Here is a 17,741-nt window from a genome sequence, read left to right on the forward strand (position 1 = left end):
AGTGAATCACTTGATGGCCTGAAGGGAAACAGCCCAACATAGAAGCGCGCTCTCGTCTTTGATTCCTCGTCGTCGCCTTCGTTGTTGTCGTGCGTCCGTCGGGTCACGTTGTGGGGGCCCCCTGGACGCGGTCCCCTGAAAGGAGCAGAGGACAGAATATGAACAAAGAATGTTACGTAAAAATGATATATGTAGCGGAAACACACCAAAGATTTCCTCCTTAACAACCATTAAAACCATTAAAACTCAAGTAATTCGAGTAAACAAATGTATTATCGAGGGGCTGTATTATCGAGTAAACGCCGCGGTGACGTTCCGGCTCAGGTGACTGACCTCCAGCTCGGCGCTAGACCATCACCGGAACTGATTTCTGCTCCCAGCACCTCTCGATCAGGTCCAGCATGATCCCCTGGCACGATATAGTAAATACGTTTAATAGGTTCAAGTTAACCAAGTAAATAATGTATCTAATTGATGTAGCCTATAATTTGTTTTGTCTTTCTTTATTATTAGCTGTATCTAACCTTGTACCATAATCAACGTAAAAATCAAATAATTAGATTGCCATTGAAATTTGAAAGAGTTCCATCAGCAGACTCTGACAAACACAAATAAAAGAAGCAGACAATAATGACGTTTTAAAGTACACAGAAAAAAAAATCCATAGTTGAAATTACAAATGTTCCTTTGATGATGTTACCGTCGACCTGTGACCTCTATGAATTTACCCACTCGTAGGGATTATCCTGCCTCTTGCTGCGGAAGAGCTGCTTAGCAACGCTCTCCTTCATGATGGGATTGGCATCTGGTCATAGCAACAAAAATACAAATACACACCAACGTGTTCGCTTATGAATGTCCTTGTTATATATATTCACCAGATCTCCTGGCAAGCAAAGTATAATCGTAAGATTTGAGTCATGCTCATATTGCATGTATTTTAGCAAACATTCAGAATCCTCCAAATTATTAGCCACTAGCCAGAGTAGGTTAAAGATGGTCTTTATTTCAATGTTTGTAATTGGGCTTTGAGGAAAGAGTGGACTATTGGAAAATCCAGCTGCTATTTCCCAGTAGGCTACCTCTAGGTGTTGGTGTGTCTTGTGCAGGATGATAAACTATAGTCAATAAGGGGCTGCTCATTCCCCAAAGCTATAGTCCCAGGGGAGGCTCCCACAAGAGGCAGACCCGCTCTACCTCTCTGCTAGGAGGATGTGTGAGAATGAGGCTCGGTCAAGGACTGCGCGGTGTAGCCCAAACCCCCTTCCCAGCGACGTGACAAACCACACTCTCCAAACACAGATTGCACTAATTAATATTATTCTGCTATATGGTTTACTGTCATGTTTTCTCTCTTTATCATTATCTTAACGTTTAGAACTTATCCAAATCTATTATTTTTTATTAAAGTATCTATCTTATCGTATTTTTGCGTTATGTAATTTAATGTATTATTTAAGTGATTATGCATGATGCATTTTATTAAATGCACAGCCCTGTTTTTTTGGAATTAATAACCGGACAACAAATGTTGACACAAAACGAGCACACAACCCGAACATGCATCAGCATTCTGTACCAAATGGAGAATTGATTGGCCTAATCGTTATGTCCCCCAAATATAAGATTTAACATTTCCTTAATGCTAAATAGTTTGTATGTACATTGAGTAATACATGACATGTTATATGTTATATCTATATTATTATATACCTCTCAACTGAATTTGCATTCTACATGAGGCCCAAAATGATAGACGTACAGTATATTGCTGTGTTTGTTCTGTGAACCTACCTGTGCAAACTGCAGCCAAGATCAGGAAAACGAAAAAAACCAGCGCAAATGTCTTCATGTTGTTCACCTTTGCTTCCCGAGGCTGTAGTACTTTAAGACACGTTCTGCAGGTCGAGGTGGTTAAATAGCCCCCACGTCACTGACAGCCATAACACCGAGATCAAATAAAAAAATAATTACATAGTTAGAAAAAGAATACCGAGGGATTATGGCCATTTTAATTATAATATTAATTTCATTCAATGTATCTTGTGTTCTAATGAAAATTTGGTGTATAATTCAATATCATAATTCCTGCGACGCATTCGTCAAGTAAATCAAGAATGTTCATCCAGGGTGTAATTTATATTTTCACCACCAGGTAGAAATGACGTTCAATTCTGTACTATTTTTGACAGCTCAATTTCATTAGTTATTACTAATAAAATCCACACCAGATTACTGGCACACATGCAAGGACGCATACGAACACACACCAAACTACACCAAAATGGACCTTCACATGACCAATTCAGAAACCAGAAACGTGTAATATTTTGTTGAATTCATGGAAATCGTGTTTATTTTCTTTAAAGTCATACGATATGTCTCTATATCATTGTTGGCTAAGGTATAGGTCTATATTAGATCAATGCATCAAAAAAATATATATATATCATGGCGACAATTAATTTATAACGGACGGACAGCTCTCAATGTTTACTGCGTTTCAAACAGGGAGAATGACACCAAAATAAAAAACTACATTTCTTTAGGCTATATTGTTCCATTTGGGCAGTGGCTGAAAGTCTATAGGCCTGTTTAGATCGAATTTATTGAAATTTAAAGAAAAGTAGCCATAGGCATAAGTACTACAAAAATAATGATAATAATTATAAGATATAATAAGATATACGTATATATAATATAATGATAATATTATTATAGTAACTTATGATTAATAAGTCACAGGCCTAATAAATCACTTTGGGTCAGAAGATCAATGAAAGTTAGAAGAAACTTACATTTTCCCCTGAACAATAATTAATAATTATAAGTATGTTCAAGTTCCCACCATAAAGTAAATAATGTATCTAATTGATGCATAATTTGTTTTTGTCTTTCTCTATTATTAGTTGGATCCAACATTGCTCCATAATCGACATAAAAATAAAATAATTATTTCCATTGAAATGTGAAAGAGTTCCATCAGCAGAATCAACACAAATAAAATAAGCAGACATATTGACGTTTTAAAGTACACCGAAAAAAATATCCTTAGATGTGTTGAAATTCCAAATGCTCCTCTGATGATGCAACTGTCGACCTTTGACCTCTGTGATCCTTACCCTCATCGGCTCGTCAGGTTGGCCGGCCTTAGCCGGCCGTTCCTGCCAGCTGTCTATGGTTCCGGCCTCTTGCTGCGGAAGAGCTGCTTAGCAACACTCTCCTTTATGATGGGATTGGCATTTGGTCATAGCAACAAAAATACAAATACACACCAACGTGTTCACTTATGAATGTCCTTGTTATGTATATTCACCAGATCTCCTGGCGAGCAAAGTATATTCGTAAGATTTGAGTCATATTCATATTGCATGTATTTTACAAACATTCAGAATCCTCCTAATTATTAGCCAGAGTAGGTTAAAGATGGTCTTTATTTCAATGTTTGTAACTGGGCTTTGAGTAAAGAATTGGTTATTTCAAAATCCAGCTGCAATTTACCAGTACTTTTTTGTGTTGGTGTCTCTTGCACGATGATAAACTATGGTCAATAAGGGTCTAGGCCTATGCATTTAATGTTTAGATGATATCACTCTACAGAAATCACTTGATATAGGCCGGCAGGGAAACAGCCCAACATAGAAGCACGCGCTCGTCTTTGAGTCCTCATCGTTGTCTTCGTTGTCGAAACTCTCCACATGCCAAAACTTATAATGGACATTATCAAACTTCTTCACGAAAAAGTTTAGTTTTCTTTGCATGAAAGATTATTATTTAAATCCACAAAGAACATTTATGTTTAACTCGGGACATATAAACACTGGGACCCAAAATTAATTACTTTCTCTCGATTGAAACCCATTCATATTTTTCGATCTCATAGGTCCAATGGGCTCTACCGGAAGGGGCATGACTTCGCCATAGGAGGAAAGAGTTTTTTTGGGGGGCTACAGGAAACAGAACTGTCCGATCATGCACAGCCCTGTTTTTTTGGAATTATTAACCAGAGAACAAATGTTGACACAAAACGACCACACAACCCAAACATGCATCAGCATTCTGTATCAAATGTAAAACTGATTGGCCTAATCGTTACGTCCCCCAAATATAAGATTTAACATTTTCTTAATGCTAAATAGTTTGTTTGTACATTGGGTAATACATGAAATGTAATATATTATATGTATACATACTATTATATAAATCTCAACTGAATTTTCATTCTACCTGAGGCCCAAAATGATAGACGTAGGCCTACAGTATATTGCTGTAATTGTTCTATGAACCTACCTGTGTAAAATGCAGCTAAGATCAGGAAAACGAAAACAAGCACGAATGTCTTCATGTTGTTCACCTTTGCTTCCCGAGGCTTTAGTACTGTAAGACACTGTGTGCAGGTCGAGGAGGCTCTACTACTGTAAGACACTGTCTGCAGGTCGAGGTGGTTAAATACCCCCCACGTCACTGACACCCAGAAAAAAAAGATTTAAATAAAAGATAATTACATGCTAATAGTGGCAACTGGTCAGTAGGGGCAAGTGGGGCTCGGCCCCACCTACTCTCACAAGAAAAAAAAGAAAATGAAAAAAGAAAAAAAATATATGTAAAATGAATTATATATATATAAAAAATCTCCCCAGAAAGTACTGTCAAATAATAAATTCGGCGCTTTTAGTTCATTTTTAGTCGACCCTAGCTTTGCTTCTTCAGACGGATTTCGTTTGGAGGGGCAAGAGTGGCTCGAGCGAGCCCCATCAGCCCAATGTAATGTGTATTGGACTTGAAAAATTGAAATGCGAATGCTCAGAGTGTTCCTCTGTTGAAATCGACGCAGGTTATTACTTCTGGTGGGGCTGGCCCCACCAGAAGGACATATATGGTTCGTTCCACAACAGTGTAATTTCATATTTCACCGTTCATTGGCTGTAGTGTGTGACGTTGTGATGAGTCATGACTCGAGTGACCTCCCACCTCACCTCACGTGCCGCGCGCGAGAAGTCCTGTAGCGAAGAAGAGAAGGAGATGGATAACTTTGCTAACAAACGTGTCGGAGGCACACAAACAAAAACGAGTCGACAACATGAATGAGGTAGATCATCTATTGGAGCACAAATTTGAGACCCTGAATCTGGAGGAAAAATTAGAGGCAAAACGCCTCATGTCTTCTGCTTTTCAGTCTATTTATGTTTTCCCCGTCTTATATGTTCCCACTCCTGGCCTGCACCTTGTCGTGGTGAGTGGGCTTTAAACCAAGACAGGCCATTCTGAATCTTTTGTTTCACAGCTATTATCTTTGATTTCTCCTCCAGGACACTGCCTAGGCCTACGGGAGGTGTACTCCATGGTAAAATGATATTGGGTTCTTGTAGTAGCTCTTACAGCTGTTTGCAGTAGTATCATTTTATTCTGAGGTTTACGGAAGCTTAGTTTAGAGTTGAACAACTTTTAAAACTATACTTTCATCATTGCAATGTTTTGATGTCAAAAATAAAAGATTAAAAGCTACATTAATGTACTTTATTAAATATACATATCTGATACATGCAGAAGAATCTCTTAGTTCAAAAACAAAAAGCCCTGCATACTGAATAGTGTTAAAGTATATATTTATTTGTAATGGTTGTGGCCCCAGTACCTGCCTGCTGTCCTGGCAGGTCCTTGTTGGTGGAGCTGAGGGCTGAATAGAGAATGGGAAACACCAAGCCAGGGCTACAAACAGCATGGTGGGACACTGACACGTAAGTAAGACCAATGAAGGAAGCTCAATCTCTATTTTGAAATACTTTTGCTTTTTAATGAAAATTACCAATTTTATTTGTAATATATTAGGGCTGTAACTTTTTCCAAAAATGAATTTCATGAGAGAGAGAGAGAGAGAGAGAGAGAGAGAGAGAGAGAGAGAGAGAGAGAGAGAGAGAGAGAGAGAGAGAGAGAGAGAGAGAGAGAGAGAGAGAGAGAGAGAGAGAGAGAGAGAGAGAGAGAGAGAGAGAGAGAGAGCTTTATGCACTATTATTACCATGTTTGGTGGTCTTTAACCGTCGCCCTCTGGTATCCTGGTGGGTTTTTGCGTTGCATTGAGCGACCAAGTTCTACCTTTCATCCCATTGATTGGCGTGCGTGCGTGTGTGTGTGTGGTGTATGAAGCGAGAGACCCTGATTGGTCCGGTGGTCCTTTTGGCAAAGTGGGCGGGACTTTGTTCTGTTCTGGCCTATTAACCGAGATCCTGTCCTGCATCTGGAGCAGGCTTGGTGTGAGTGATCCATATACCTTGTGGTAACCATGGTGATGTACGCCCCCCCCCCCCCCCCCGGATTAGAAGCAACCCAGCAGACCTCCGGCAGATAGTTCCCTCGTAGCCCACTCAGAAATCGGTAGTATTAGTTAAGGGAGTTTTATATCTGAAATATCGTGCATAAAACTGTGTCTCACCCACTCTACTTGTCTGTCTGTCTGTGTCTTCCGGTCTCTCTGTCTCTCTGTCCCTGTCTCTCTCTATTTCTGCCTCCCTTTCTCCGTCTCTCTCTCTCTCCCTCCCTCCCTCTCTCCCTCCCTCCCTCCCTCCCTCTCTCCCTCCCTCCTTCCCTTTTGTGAGACGATTCAGTGAATGAAAACGACAAAACAAAATGTATTTTCCTTAAACTAAATGAAACCGGTTTGCTCTGGAAAGAATAAATAGACTAAGGGAGTTGACCTAAGGTTAGAAAATAGATTTAAATAAACCATCAATTAAATTAATTGAGCCAATTGAATACCATTGACTGTCAAACCGATGATATAGTCATATTTGCATTTATTTTTTAATTAAATTCATACACAATTTCCAATGTGATGCATGAGTCAAATAGACAGTTTAAGAGATCACACACCTAGAATATGAAGGTCTAGGCCTATGCTTTTAATGTTTAGATGATATCACTCTATAGTGAATCACTTGATGGCCTGAAGGGAAACAGCCCAACATAGAAGCGCACGCTCGTCTTTGATTCCTCGTCGTCGTCTTCGTTGTCGTCGTGCGTCCGTCGGGTCACGTTTTGGGCGCCACCTGGACGCGGTCCCCTGAAAGGAGCAGAGGACAGAATAAGAGCAAAAAATGTTAAATTAAAAAAATATATATAGCGGAAACACACCAAAGGTTTCCTCCTTAACAACCATTAAAACCATTAAAACTCAAGTAATTCGAGTAAACAAATTAAAGGCTGTATTATCGAGAGAACGCCGCGGTGACGTTTCAGCTCAGGTGACTGACCTCCAGCTCGGCGCTAGACCATCACCGGAAAGCTTCTTCTCTCGGACAGTATCTGTTCCAGTGTCTGTTCAAGTCCTGGCATAAAAACTGGCACGATACAGTAAATACGTTTCAATGAGGTGTGTTTGTATACATGTGTTCACAGTGCATGTGTGAGTGGATGTCAGCGTTTACCGGGACAGTGTCTCAGTGTATAAATCTGGTGTTGTAAAGTTTGACGATAGTTTTTAAAATGTTTACTGCGTTTCACACAGGAAGATTGACACCAAAATAAAAAACATTTCCTTAGGCTATATTCTTCCATTTAGTCAGTGGTTGAAAGCCTATAGGCCTGTTTAGATCCAATTTATTGAAATTTAAAGAAAAGTAGCCTAGGCATTTACGTATTATTGATGCAGAAGCAATCATAATACTAATACTACTAGTATTAGTACTACAAAATAATAATATATATCTATCATATTATGATAATATTATAATGAATGAATTATAATAAATCACTATGGGTCAGAAGATCACTGAAAGTTAGAAGAAACTTACATTTACCCCTGAACAATAATGAATAATTAGAAGCACATAGGTTCAAGTTCCCACCATAAAGTAAATAATGTATCTAATTGATGTATCATTTGTTTTGTCTTTTTTTATTATTAGCTTGATCCAACCTCGCACCATAATCAACGTAAAAATCAATTAATTAGATTGCCTTTGAAATGTGAAAGATTTCCATCAGCAGACTCTGACAAACACAAATAAAAGAAGCAGACAATATTGACGTTTTAAAGTACACAGAAAAAAAAATCCTTAGATGTGTTGAAATTACAAAACCTTACCTGGTAGAATGCTGGTACCCTGCCTCTTGCTGCGGAAGAGCTGCTTAGCAACGCTCTCCTTCATGATGGGATTGGCATCTGGTCATAGCAACAAAAATACAAATACACACCAACGTGTTCTCTTTTGAATGTCCTTGTTGCGTACATTCACCAGATCACCTGGCAAGCAAAGTATAATCCTAAAATCGGATGTATTTTAGCAAACTTTCAGAATCCTCCTAATTATTAGCTTTCTTTATTTCAATGTTTGTAAGTGGGCTTTGAGGAAAGAGTGGGCTATTGGAAAATCCTGCTGCTATTTCCCAGTACTTGGTGTGGTGTGCAGGGTGATAAACTACGGTCAGTAAGGGGCTGCTCACAAAGAGCTATAGTCCCAGGGGAGGCTCCCACAAGAGGCAGACCCTCTCTACCTCTCTGCTAGGAGGATGTGTGAGAATGAGGCTAGCTCGGTCAAGGGCTGCGTGGTGTAACCCAAACCCCCATAGCCCTTCCCAGCGACGTGACAAACCACACTCTCCACTCAACACAGTTTGCACTATTTAATATTATTTTGCTATGGTTTACTGTCGTGGCTTCTCTCTTTATCCTTATCTTAACGTTTAGAACTTATCCAAATCTTCTTTTTTTTATTAAAGTAGCCATTTTATCGTATAGGCCTATTTGCGTTATTATGTTATTTAATGTAAATATTTGTATTATGTAAGTGATTATACATGAGGCATTTTATTAAATGCACAGCCCTGTTTTTTTGGAATTAATAACCGGACAACAAATGTTGACACAAAACGAGCACACAACCCAAACATGCATCAGCATTCTGTATCAAATGGAAAATTGATTAGCCTAATCGTTATGTCCCCCAAACATAAGATATATTTCCTTAATGCTAAATAGTTTTTATGTACATTGAGTAATACATGACATGTTGTATGTTATATCTATGTAATTATATACATCTCAACTGAATTTGCATTCTTCATGAGGCCCAAAATGATAGACGTACAGTATATTGCTGTGTTTGTTCTGTGAACCTACCTGTGCAAACTGCAGCCAAGATCAGGCAAACGAAAACCAGCGCAAATGTCTTCATGTTGTTCACCTTTGCTTCCCGAGGCTGTAGTACTTTAAGACACTGTCTGCAGGTCGAGGTGGTTAAATACCCCCCACGTCACTGACACCCATAACACCGAGATCAAAAAAAAAAAAGAATTACATAGTTAGAAAAAGAATACCGAGGGATTATGGCCATGTTAATTATAATATTAATTTCATTCAATGTATCTTGTGTTCTTATGAAAATTTGGTGCATAATTCAATATCATAATTCCTGCGACTCATTCGACAAGTAAATCAAGAATGTTTATCCAGGGTGTAATTTATATTTTCACCACCAGGTGGAAATGACCTTTCAATTCTGTACTATTTTTGACAGCTCAATTTAATTAAAGTTATTACAAATAAAATCCACACCAGATTACGAGCACACATGCAAGGACGCATATGAACACACACCAAACTACACCAAAATAGGCCTACCTTCACTTGACCAATTCAGAAACCAGAAACGTGTAATATTTTGTTGAATTCATGGAAATCGTGTTTATTTTCTTTAAAGTCATACGATATGTCTCTATATCATTGGTGGCTAAGGTATAGGCCTATATCAGATCAATGCATCGAAAAACAAATATCATGGCGACAATTAATTTATAACGGACGGACAGCTCTCAATGTTTACTGCGTTTCAAACAGGGAGAATGACACCAAAATAAAAAAAAACATTTCCTTAGGCTATAATCTTCCATTTGGTCAGTGGTTGAAGGTCTATAGGCCTGTTTAGATCGAATTTATTGAAATTTAAAGAAAAGTAGCCTAGGCCTTTAAGTATTATTGGTGCAGAAGCAATCCTAATACTAATACTAGTAGTATAAGTACTACAAAAATAATGATAATAATTATAAGATGTAATAAGATATATATAATGTAATGATAATATTATTATAATACATTTTGATTAATGAATCACTTTGGGTCAGAAGATCAATGAAAGTTAGAAGAAATGTACATTTACCCCTGAACAATAATTCATAATTATATCACTAGGTTCAAGTTCCCACCATGAAGTAAATAATGTATCTAATTGATGTATCATTTGTTTTGTCTGTCTTTATTATTAGCTGGATCCAACCTTGCACCATAATCAACATAAAAATCAAATAATTATTTCCATTGAAATGTGAAAGAGTTCCGTCAGCAGAATCTGACAAACACAAATAAAAGAAGCAGACAATATTGACGTTTTAAAGTACACAGAATAAAAAATCCTTAGATGTGTTGAAATTCCCGATGTTCCTCTGATGATGCAACCGTCGACCTTTTGACCTCTGTGATCCTTACCCTCATTGGCTCATCAGGAACGGCCAAATAAACACCAACGTGTTTGCTTATGAATGTCCTTGTTAGGTATATTCACCAGATCCCCTAGCAAGCAAAGTATATTCGTAATATTTGACTCATTCATATTGCATGTATTTTACAAACATTCAGAATCCTCCTAATTATTAGCCAGAGTAGGTTAAGGATGGTCTTTATTTCAATGTTTGTAACTGGGCTTTGAGGAAAGAGTGGGCTATCGGAAAATCCAGCTGCTATTTCCCAGTACCTCTAGGTGTTGGTGTGTCTTGTGCATGATGATAAACTATGGTCAATAAGGGGCTGCTCATTCCCCAAAGCTATAGTCCCAGGGCAGGCTCCCCCCCCCCCCCCCCCCCCCCCCCCCACACACACACACACATCCACAAATACATCCACAGATGCCCCTTCCGATAGAGCCCATGGGACCTATGAGATCGAAAAATATGTATGGGTTTCAATGGAGAGAAAGTAATTATCTTCTGGTCCCGGTCTTTATATGCCCTGGATTACACATATGTTGTTTATGGATCTAAATGATATTTTTTCATGCCAAGAGTTAGACCGTTTATTGTGGAATTGTTCAGTTTAAGGCTGTAGAGAAAACACAATGAGAAAGACTACATGTCTCGTGTGTGCCGTCACGCTCCCTGCGACTGACTCAACAATCTCCATCGGCATGACTGAAACCCTCCCCATGCCCCAACTTATAATGGACATTATCAAACTTCTTCACGTAAATGTTTAGTTTTCTTTGCATGAAAAATTATCATTTAAATCCACAAAGAACATATGTGTAATCCGGGGCATATAAAGACTGGGACCAGAAAATATTGACTTTCTCTCCATTGAGACACCGAGACAAATGTGAAAGAGTTCCATCAGCAGACTCTGACAAACACAAATAAAAGAAGCAGACAATATTGACGTTTTAAAATACACAGAAAAAAAAATCCTTAGAAAAAAAAATGTGTTGAAATTCCAAATGTTCCTCTGATGATGCAACCGTCGACCTTTGACCTCTCTGGCTCGTCAAGAAGGCCGGTGTTGTGTCGAGATCTGTTTCCCCGTCGAGATGTGTTTCCCCTAGTCCCCGCCCCCGTCCGAAATTACCCGAAGGGCGAAGGAAGCGCGCGTACACAAAAAGCTCGCCCACGAGCTGCTGTGCTCGTACCACAGAGGCACTTTGCAGAGAGCTAAGGTTCAAAAGTGACTTTTTTTAGCGAGTTTTATCTGAAGATGTTGTATTGTAGATTTCTATCAATAAAAAATATTATTTTTGTGGGAGACATTTCATTTAGAATGTTATGGACTTTTGGAAGGAAGTGTGCTCATTCATAATAGTGTCAGATACTGTTCCCCTTCTGTTCCATAGGAAAGGAGGCTCACACATCTTTCAAATTCATACTGCTAACTTCTTTCCCCACAACAGATAAGTCCTGTGATTGTCAGGCTGATATCACTAAATCTGACCATTTAGAACAGGGGGAACGCATCTTGACAGCTTGGAATATTACTGTCAGATACTGTTCCCTCTCTGTTCCATAGGAAAGGAGGCTCACACATCTTTCAAATTCATACTGCTGACTTATTTCCCCGCAACAGATAAGAGCTGTGATTTTCAGGCTGATATTATTCAATTTGACCATTTACCATCCTGACAGCTTGGAATATTACTGTCAGATAATGACTGTCAGGATGCGTTCCCCCTGTTCTAAATGGTCAAATTGAATGATATCAGCCTGAAAATCACAGCACTTATCTGTTGTGGGGAAATAAGTCAGCAGTATGAATTTGAAAGATGTGTGAGCCTCCTTTCCTATGGAACAGAGGGGGAACAGTATCTGACACTATTATGAATGAGCACACTTCCTTACAAAAGTCCATAACATTCAAAATGAAAAGTCTGTCACAAAAATTATATTTTTTATTGATAGAAATCTACAATACAACATCTTCAGATAAAACTCGCTAAAAAAAGTCCGTTTTGAACCTTGGCTCTCTGCAAAGTGCCTCTGTGGTACGAGCACAGCAGCTCGTGGGCGAGCTTTTTGTGTACGCGCGCTTCCTTCGCCCTTCGGGTAATTTCGGACGGGGGCGGGGACTAGGGGAAACAGATCTCGACGGGGAAACAGATCTCGACACAACACCGGCCGTTCCTGCCTCTTGCTGAGGAAGAGCTGCTTAGCAACGCAGCTCAATCTCGACTGAATTTTTATTCTACCTGTATGTCTATCATTTCATTCTAAAATGATAGACATACAGTATATTGCTGTATTTGATCTGTGAACCTACCTGTGTAAACTGCCGCCAAGATCAGGAAAACGAAAACCAGCCGGAATGTCTTCATGTTGTTCACCTTTTCTTCCCGAGGCTTTAGTACGTAAGACACTGTCTGCAGGTTGACGAGGTTGAGACCTCCTCCACGTTACTGACGCCCAGAAAAAAAACATTTAAATAAAAAAGAATTACATACTAAGAAAAATAATGCTGAGGAATGATGGCCATTTAAATTATAATACTCATTTCATTTAATGTATCTTGTGCTCTTATGAACATTTGGTGTACTCATTCAACATCATAATTCCTGCGACCGACGTATTGGTCAAGTAAATCAAGAATTTGTATCCAGGTTGTAATTTTTATTTTCACCACCAGGTGGTAATGACGTTCAATTCTGTTCTATTTTTGATAGCTCAATCTCATTAACGTTATTACGTAATTAAATCCATACCAGATTACTAGCACACATGTTCGGACGCACACAAACACACACCAAAATACACCAAAATACCTTCACTTGACCACTTCAGAAAACAAACGTGTAATATTTTGTTGAATTCATGGATATCGTGTTTATTTTCTTTAAAGTCATACGATATGTCTCTACATCAAAGGTGGATTAGGTATAGGCCTATATCAGATCAATGCATCAAAAACCAATATCATGGCCACAATTAATTTAAAAAAAAAGGAGCATCGACGTTTTGAATCCGACGCGTCGAAACACGTCAAACTGCGTCATTGTTTCCATTTCCGCATACATGCTCCTGATGTAGCAGCGTGATAACGGACGGACAGCTCTCGATGTTTTGTTTTTGTCAAAAGCTGCAGAAGTATCATCTGATCTGACATGGGACGGTTGTGAGGAGGAGGCTGCAGCCCCCCACGGAAGGGTGAAGGAGTGACAGGAAACCAGAGCGAGGGGCTTATCTCAGCAGAGGACAGAAGCAGCTGCAGCATCCAGCAGTAGGACATCAGCAGGAAGCTGTTGCGGTGTTATAAACACGACTTGGCAGGCTGACCACCAAAGCCTTTTGTTGTTATCAAACAAACCTTTTAGTCTATCTGCACGATTCGCACTGTGACATCGCCAGTGGACGGTGCATCTAACGTGCATATACCATGGACGTTCAGATATGTTCTGCAAAAACCAAGGCTAATTAATATCGGCCCGTTGAGTATAATTGACCGCGTCTGGACCGGGGGAAGTGCATACGACCCACAGGTCATACATGTCGAACATGGATGGAGACGAGGTGCAGGATGACCGCGGGTCGCGGGAGGAGTGGACGCTGCTCTTCTGGACGTCCCTCGCGGTCATCATACCCGTGGTGATCACGTTGTGGTGCAGCACCCAGCGCTCCAAGCGGAAAATACACACCAAAGAGTTCTTCCGCAAGAGCAAGCACGGCTGGCACTACACGGATCTCTTCCACAAGCCTACCTACTGCTGCGTCTGCTCCCAGCACATCCTGAACGGAGCCTTCTGCGACTGCTGCGGGGTGTGCGCCGACGAGCAGTGTCTGCGCCGGGCGGACCGAAGTCTGGTGTGCAAGGAGATCATGGCCCCCCCTCGGTCGAACGGAACGTCGGAGCATCACTGGGTCCGAGGCAACGTCCCCCTGGCCAGCTACTGCTTAGTGTGCGAGCTGCAATGCGGGACCCAACCTAAGCTGTGCGACTTCAGGTAAGTTAAAACGTCTTGTATCCATTCACTCGTTAGCCTGACACTGATGTGTTCAAGCGTTACAACTTCAGTTATAACTTCAAACCTGGCAACGGGGGCGGCATGTGCTCAGGAGTGTCGAGATGTCCCTGAGCGAGACACCTCACCATCACTGCTCCCGACAAGCTGGCTGTCGCCTTGCGTGGCTGACACCACCGTCTGTGTGTGTGAATGTAAGGCAATATTGTAAAGCGCTTGTGGCCACTGGTTAGAAAAGCGCTGCATAAATGCAGTCCATTTGCAGTCCATTTAACCGGCTTCCCATTTTCACTGACTAGTCTTGCCTCCCCCCCCCCGCCTCCCCCCCCCGTGTCCCTCCCTCGCGCCGCAGGTGCATCTGGTGCCAGTCCACGGTGCACGACGACTGCATCCCCAGCATGACGGACCGCGGCCGCTGTGACCTGGGCGAGTTCCGCAGCCTCATCATCCCCCACCACTACCTGTACAACGTCAACAAGCTCCGCCGGAGACACCCCGAGGACTACAGCAAGGTAGAGCGGGGAAAGGACCCAAACATCACCTGCTGCAGGCGTCCTGTATGACCAGAGGGAGGGGGGGGAGAGGGAGAGGGAGAGAGAGAGAGATGTCGCTTGATGCCATACGTCATGTGATTGTATCACCCGTTCAGCGCCACTCACATGTACTCGATAGAGAGAGCTTTATGCACGATTTTCCACCAATCCCTCCACTAATAGGACCAGGTTTGGTGGTTGTCTTTAACTGTCGCCCTCTGGTATCCTGGTGGGTTTTTGCGTTGCATTGAGCGACCAAGTTCTACCTTTCGTCCCATTGATTTGTGTGTGTGTGTGTGTGTGTGTGTGTGTGTGTGTGTGTGTGTGTGTGTGTGTGTGTGTGTGTGTGTGTGTGTGTGTGTGTGTGTGTGTGTGTGTGTGTGTGTGTGTGTGTGTGTGTCAGCTGGGCACCTCCTGCGGTCGGGGATGGACCCCCGTTCTGGTGCTGGCCAACACACGCAGCGGGAACAACATGGGGGACGACCTGCTGAAGCAGTTCAGGATCCTGCTCAACCCCGTCCAGGTGGGTCCCCCCTCTCCCCCCCGTGGACCCCCCCCCTCTCTGGGTCTCCAATGCTCCGACCCCACTGCGACCGTTCAAATGAAGCAAGAGACCCTGATTGGTCTGGTTGTCCTCCTTAGGCACAGTGGGCGGGACTTTGTTCAGGTCTGGTCTATTAAACGAGATCTTGTCCTGCATCTGGAGCAGGCTTGGTGTGAGTAACCATGGTGATCTATATGTCTTGTAGTAACCATGGTGATGTTGTACGCCCCCCTGATTTAGAAGCAACCCAGCAGACCTCCGGCAGATAGTTCCCTCGTAGCCCACTCAGAAATCGGTCGTAGAATCCGTAGTATTAGTTAAGGGAGTTTTATGGGTGAAATATCGTGCATAAAGCTGTGTCTCACCCACTCTACCTGTCTGTCTATGTCTCCCGGTCCCTTTGTCTATTTGTCTCTCTGTTTCTGCCTCTCTTTCTCTGTCTCTCTCTCCTTCCCTGTCCCTCCTTCCTTCCTTCCTTCCCTCCCACTGCCTCCCTCCCTCCCTCCCTCTCCCTCCTCTCTCTCCCCCTCCCTCGCTCCCTCCCTGTCTCTACCTCCTCTCTCTCTCTCCCTGTCCCTCCCTCCCTCCCTCCCTCTCTCCCTCTCCCTGTCCCTCCCTCTCTCTCTCTCCCTCCCTCCCTCTCTCCCTCTCCCTGTCCCTCCCTCTCTCTCTCTCTCTCCCTCCCTCCCTCCCTCCCTCTCTCCAGGTGTTTGACCTGTCCAAGCTGGCCCCCTCCAAGGCCCTCCAGCTCTGCACCCTGCTGCCTCCCGGCAGTGTGCGGGTGCTGGTCTGCGGGGGGGACGGCACCGTGGGCTGGGTGCTGGACGCCATCGACGCCATGAAGCTCAAGGTACCGGCGGTAGCACCACAAGACATCATGGGACGGTCCGTTATCAATGATAACGTGTAGCCACAGTGGCTATCCTGTTAGGTACAGGTATCGACAGGGACAACACAATCCGACATTACAGCGATGTTTGATTGCCGATACGTTATGTATTGTGCATTTGTAAAAAGAAAACAGGACGATCTTCCGTGTGTTAATTTTTTTTCCAATGTTTTATTTTGTGTGGTCCAACGTTGTGATTCGGGCTCTTAACGGCAACCATTTTGTTTTTTAAATGAATGTGGCCGAACGGAACCAATTAACTGCTGGCGAATACACATTAAGGCTTTCTAATCTATGTGATGCCACCATTCCTATGTCAGCCTGACATCAACGGTTTGGCGGCAATCAACCCTCGTAATTAGCACATGAACCCATTCTAGTTCCGTTTCCCATCCCTGTATCCTATCCTCATCCCCTTTCGGTGTGGTGATGTTTTCAGGGCCAGGACCCCTTCATCCCTCAGGTCACCATCTTGCCCCTGGGCACCGGGAACGACCTGTCCAACACCTTGGGCTGGGGGTCGGGCTACGCAGGAGAGATCGCCGTGGAGCAGGTGCTGCGCAACATCCTGGACGCCGAGGTGGTCAAGATGGACAGGTGGGACGACAGCGACCGCAACACAAAGGACCTGATGTCCGCCTTTCACTGGGCTGGGGGTCGGCTTAGCTCAAGAGGTGGATCGGGTTGGAACTGGGAGGTTGCTAGTTCGATCCCCGGCTCCTCCTAGACGAGTGACGAGGTGTCCCCGAGCAAGACACCTCACCCTAACTGCTCCCGACGAGCTGGCTGTCGCCTTGTGTGGTTTACTCTGCCGTCTGTGTATGAATGGTTGTAAGTCGCTTTCATAAATCAGCTGCCCCAAGGGAGTTACACATTTCATTGAAAATACAGCTTGGAATAGGCCTACAACATGGAAGAAGAATATTATTGTGTTTTCAGCTGCCACATTACAAAAAAAGAGTTTTTATATATATATATACTGTATGCACACGCATACACTCAGAACAAGATTGACAACTTGAGTTTGGCATTGTCTTTCAGGTGGAAGGTTCAGGTAGCCTCCAAAGGCCTCTACTTCCGGAAACCAAAGGTGATGAGTTCAAAATGATCCTAAAAATGGTTACATTTACGTTCTCACTCTCTTAAGTATTTTCCGCAGTGCCATGGTATTATTATTTAACGTTAGCGAGAACTTGTGGCGTTTGCTACTGTTTACGACGTCACACGGAGGAACGTCATGGCAACGTGCCGCGTGACGCAATGCAACAGGCTAACGTCCGGCTAAGGCAGGCCAT

General features: G+C 42.4%; 1 protein-coding gene and 2 long non-coding RNA genes across 9 annotated transcripts; 1 reads left to right on the forward strand and 2 right to left on the reverse strand.

The window, feature by feature from the left end:
* Positions 1-45: 45 nt before the first annotated feature.
* LOC130379831 (uncharacterized) lies at positions 46-4,480 on the reverse strand. 3 transcript variants are annotated; one of them, XR_008895164.1, is made up of 5 exons: positions 4,291-4,480; positions 1,795-1,933; positions 729-805; positions 334-409; positions 46-135 (listed from the first exon to the last, which is right to left on the reverse strand). It is a non-coding gene; the product is annotated as an uncharacterized LOC130379831 (long non-coding RNA). The 3 variants fall into 3 exon arrangements; XR_008895163.1 differs by lacking the exon at positions 4,291-4,480 and having other exon boundaries at positions 733-805; positions 1,795-2,007; XR_008895162.1 differs by lacking the exon at positions 4,291-4,480 and having other exon boundaries at positions 1,795-2,006.
* Positions 4,481-4,957: 477 nt separating this feature from the next.
* On the forward strand, positions 4,958-17,711 carry dgke (diacylglycerol kinase, epsilon). 5 transcript variants are annotated; one of them, XM_056586906.1, is made up of 9 exons: positions 4,959-5,089; positions 5,310-5,344; positions 5,633-5,738; positions 13,601-14,462; positions 14,833-14,992; positions 15,417-15,536; positions 16,264-16,407; positions 16,886-17,043; positions 17,488-17,711. In XM_056586906.1, the coding sequence occupies exons 4-9, from the start codon at positions 14,008-14,010 to the stop codon at positions 17,552-17,554; spliced, it is 1,104 nt and encodes a 367-aa protein (XP_056442881.1). In that variant the 5' UTR covers positions 4,959-5,089; positions 5,310-5,344; positions 5,633-5,738; positions 13,601-14,007; the 3' UTR covers positions 17,555-17,711. The 5 variants fall into 5 exon arrangements, with proteins under 5 accessions (XP_056442878.1, XP_056442877.1, XP_056442881.1 ...); XM_056586905.1 differs by having other exon boundaries at positions 5,655-5,738; XM_056586903.1 differs by having other exon boundaries at positions 4,958-5,344.
* LOC130379830 (uncharacterized) lies at positions 6,748-9,226 on the reverse strand. The gene is made up of 4 exons (XR_008895161.1): positions 9,116-9,226; positions 8,081-8,158; positions 7,248-7,334; positions 6,748-7,057 (listed from the first exon to the last, which is right to left on the reverse strand). It is a non-coding gene; the product is annotated as an uncharacterized LOC130379830 (long non-coding RNA).
* Positions 17,712-17,741: the final 30 nt, after the last annotated feature.

The sequence above is a fragment of the Gadus chalcogrammus genome, chromosome 3 (assembly GCF_026213295.1).
Source record: "Gadus chalcogrammus isolate NIFS_2021 chromosome 3, NIFS_Gcha_1.0, whole genome shotgun sequence".
NCBI lineage: Eukaryota > Metazoa > Chordata > Actinopteri > Gadiformes > Gadidae > Gadus > Gadus chalcogrammus.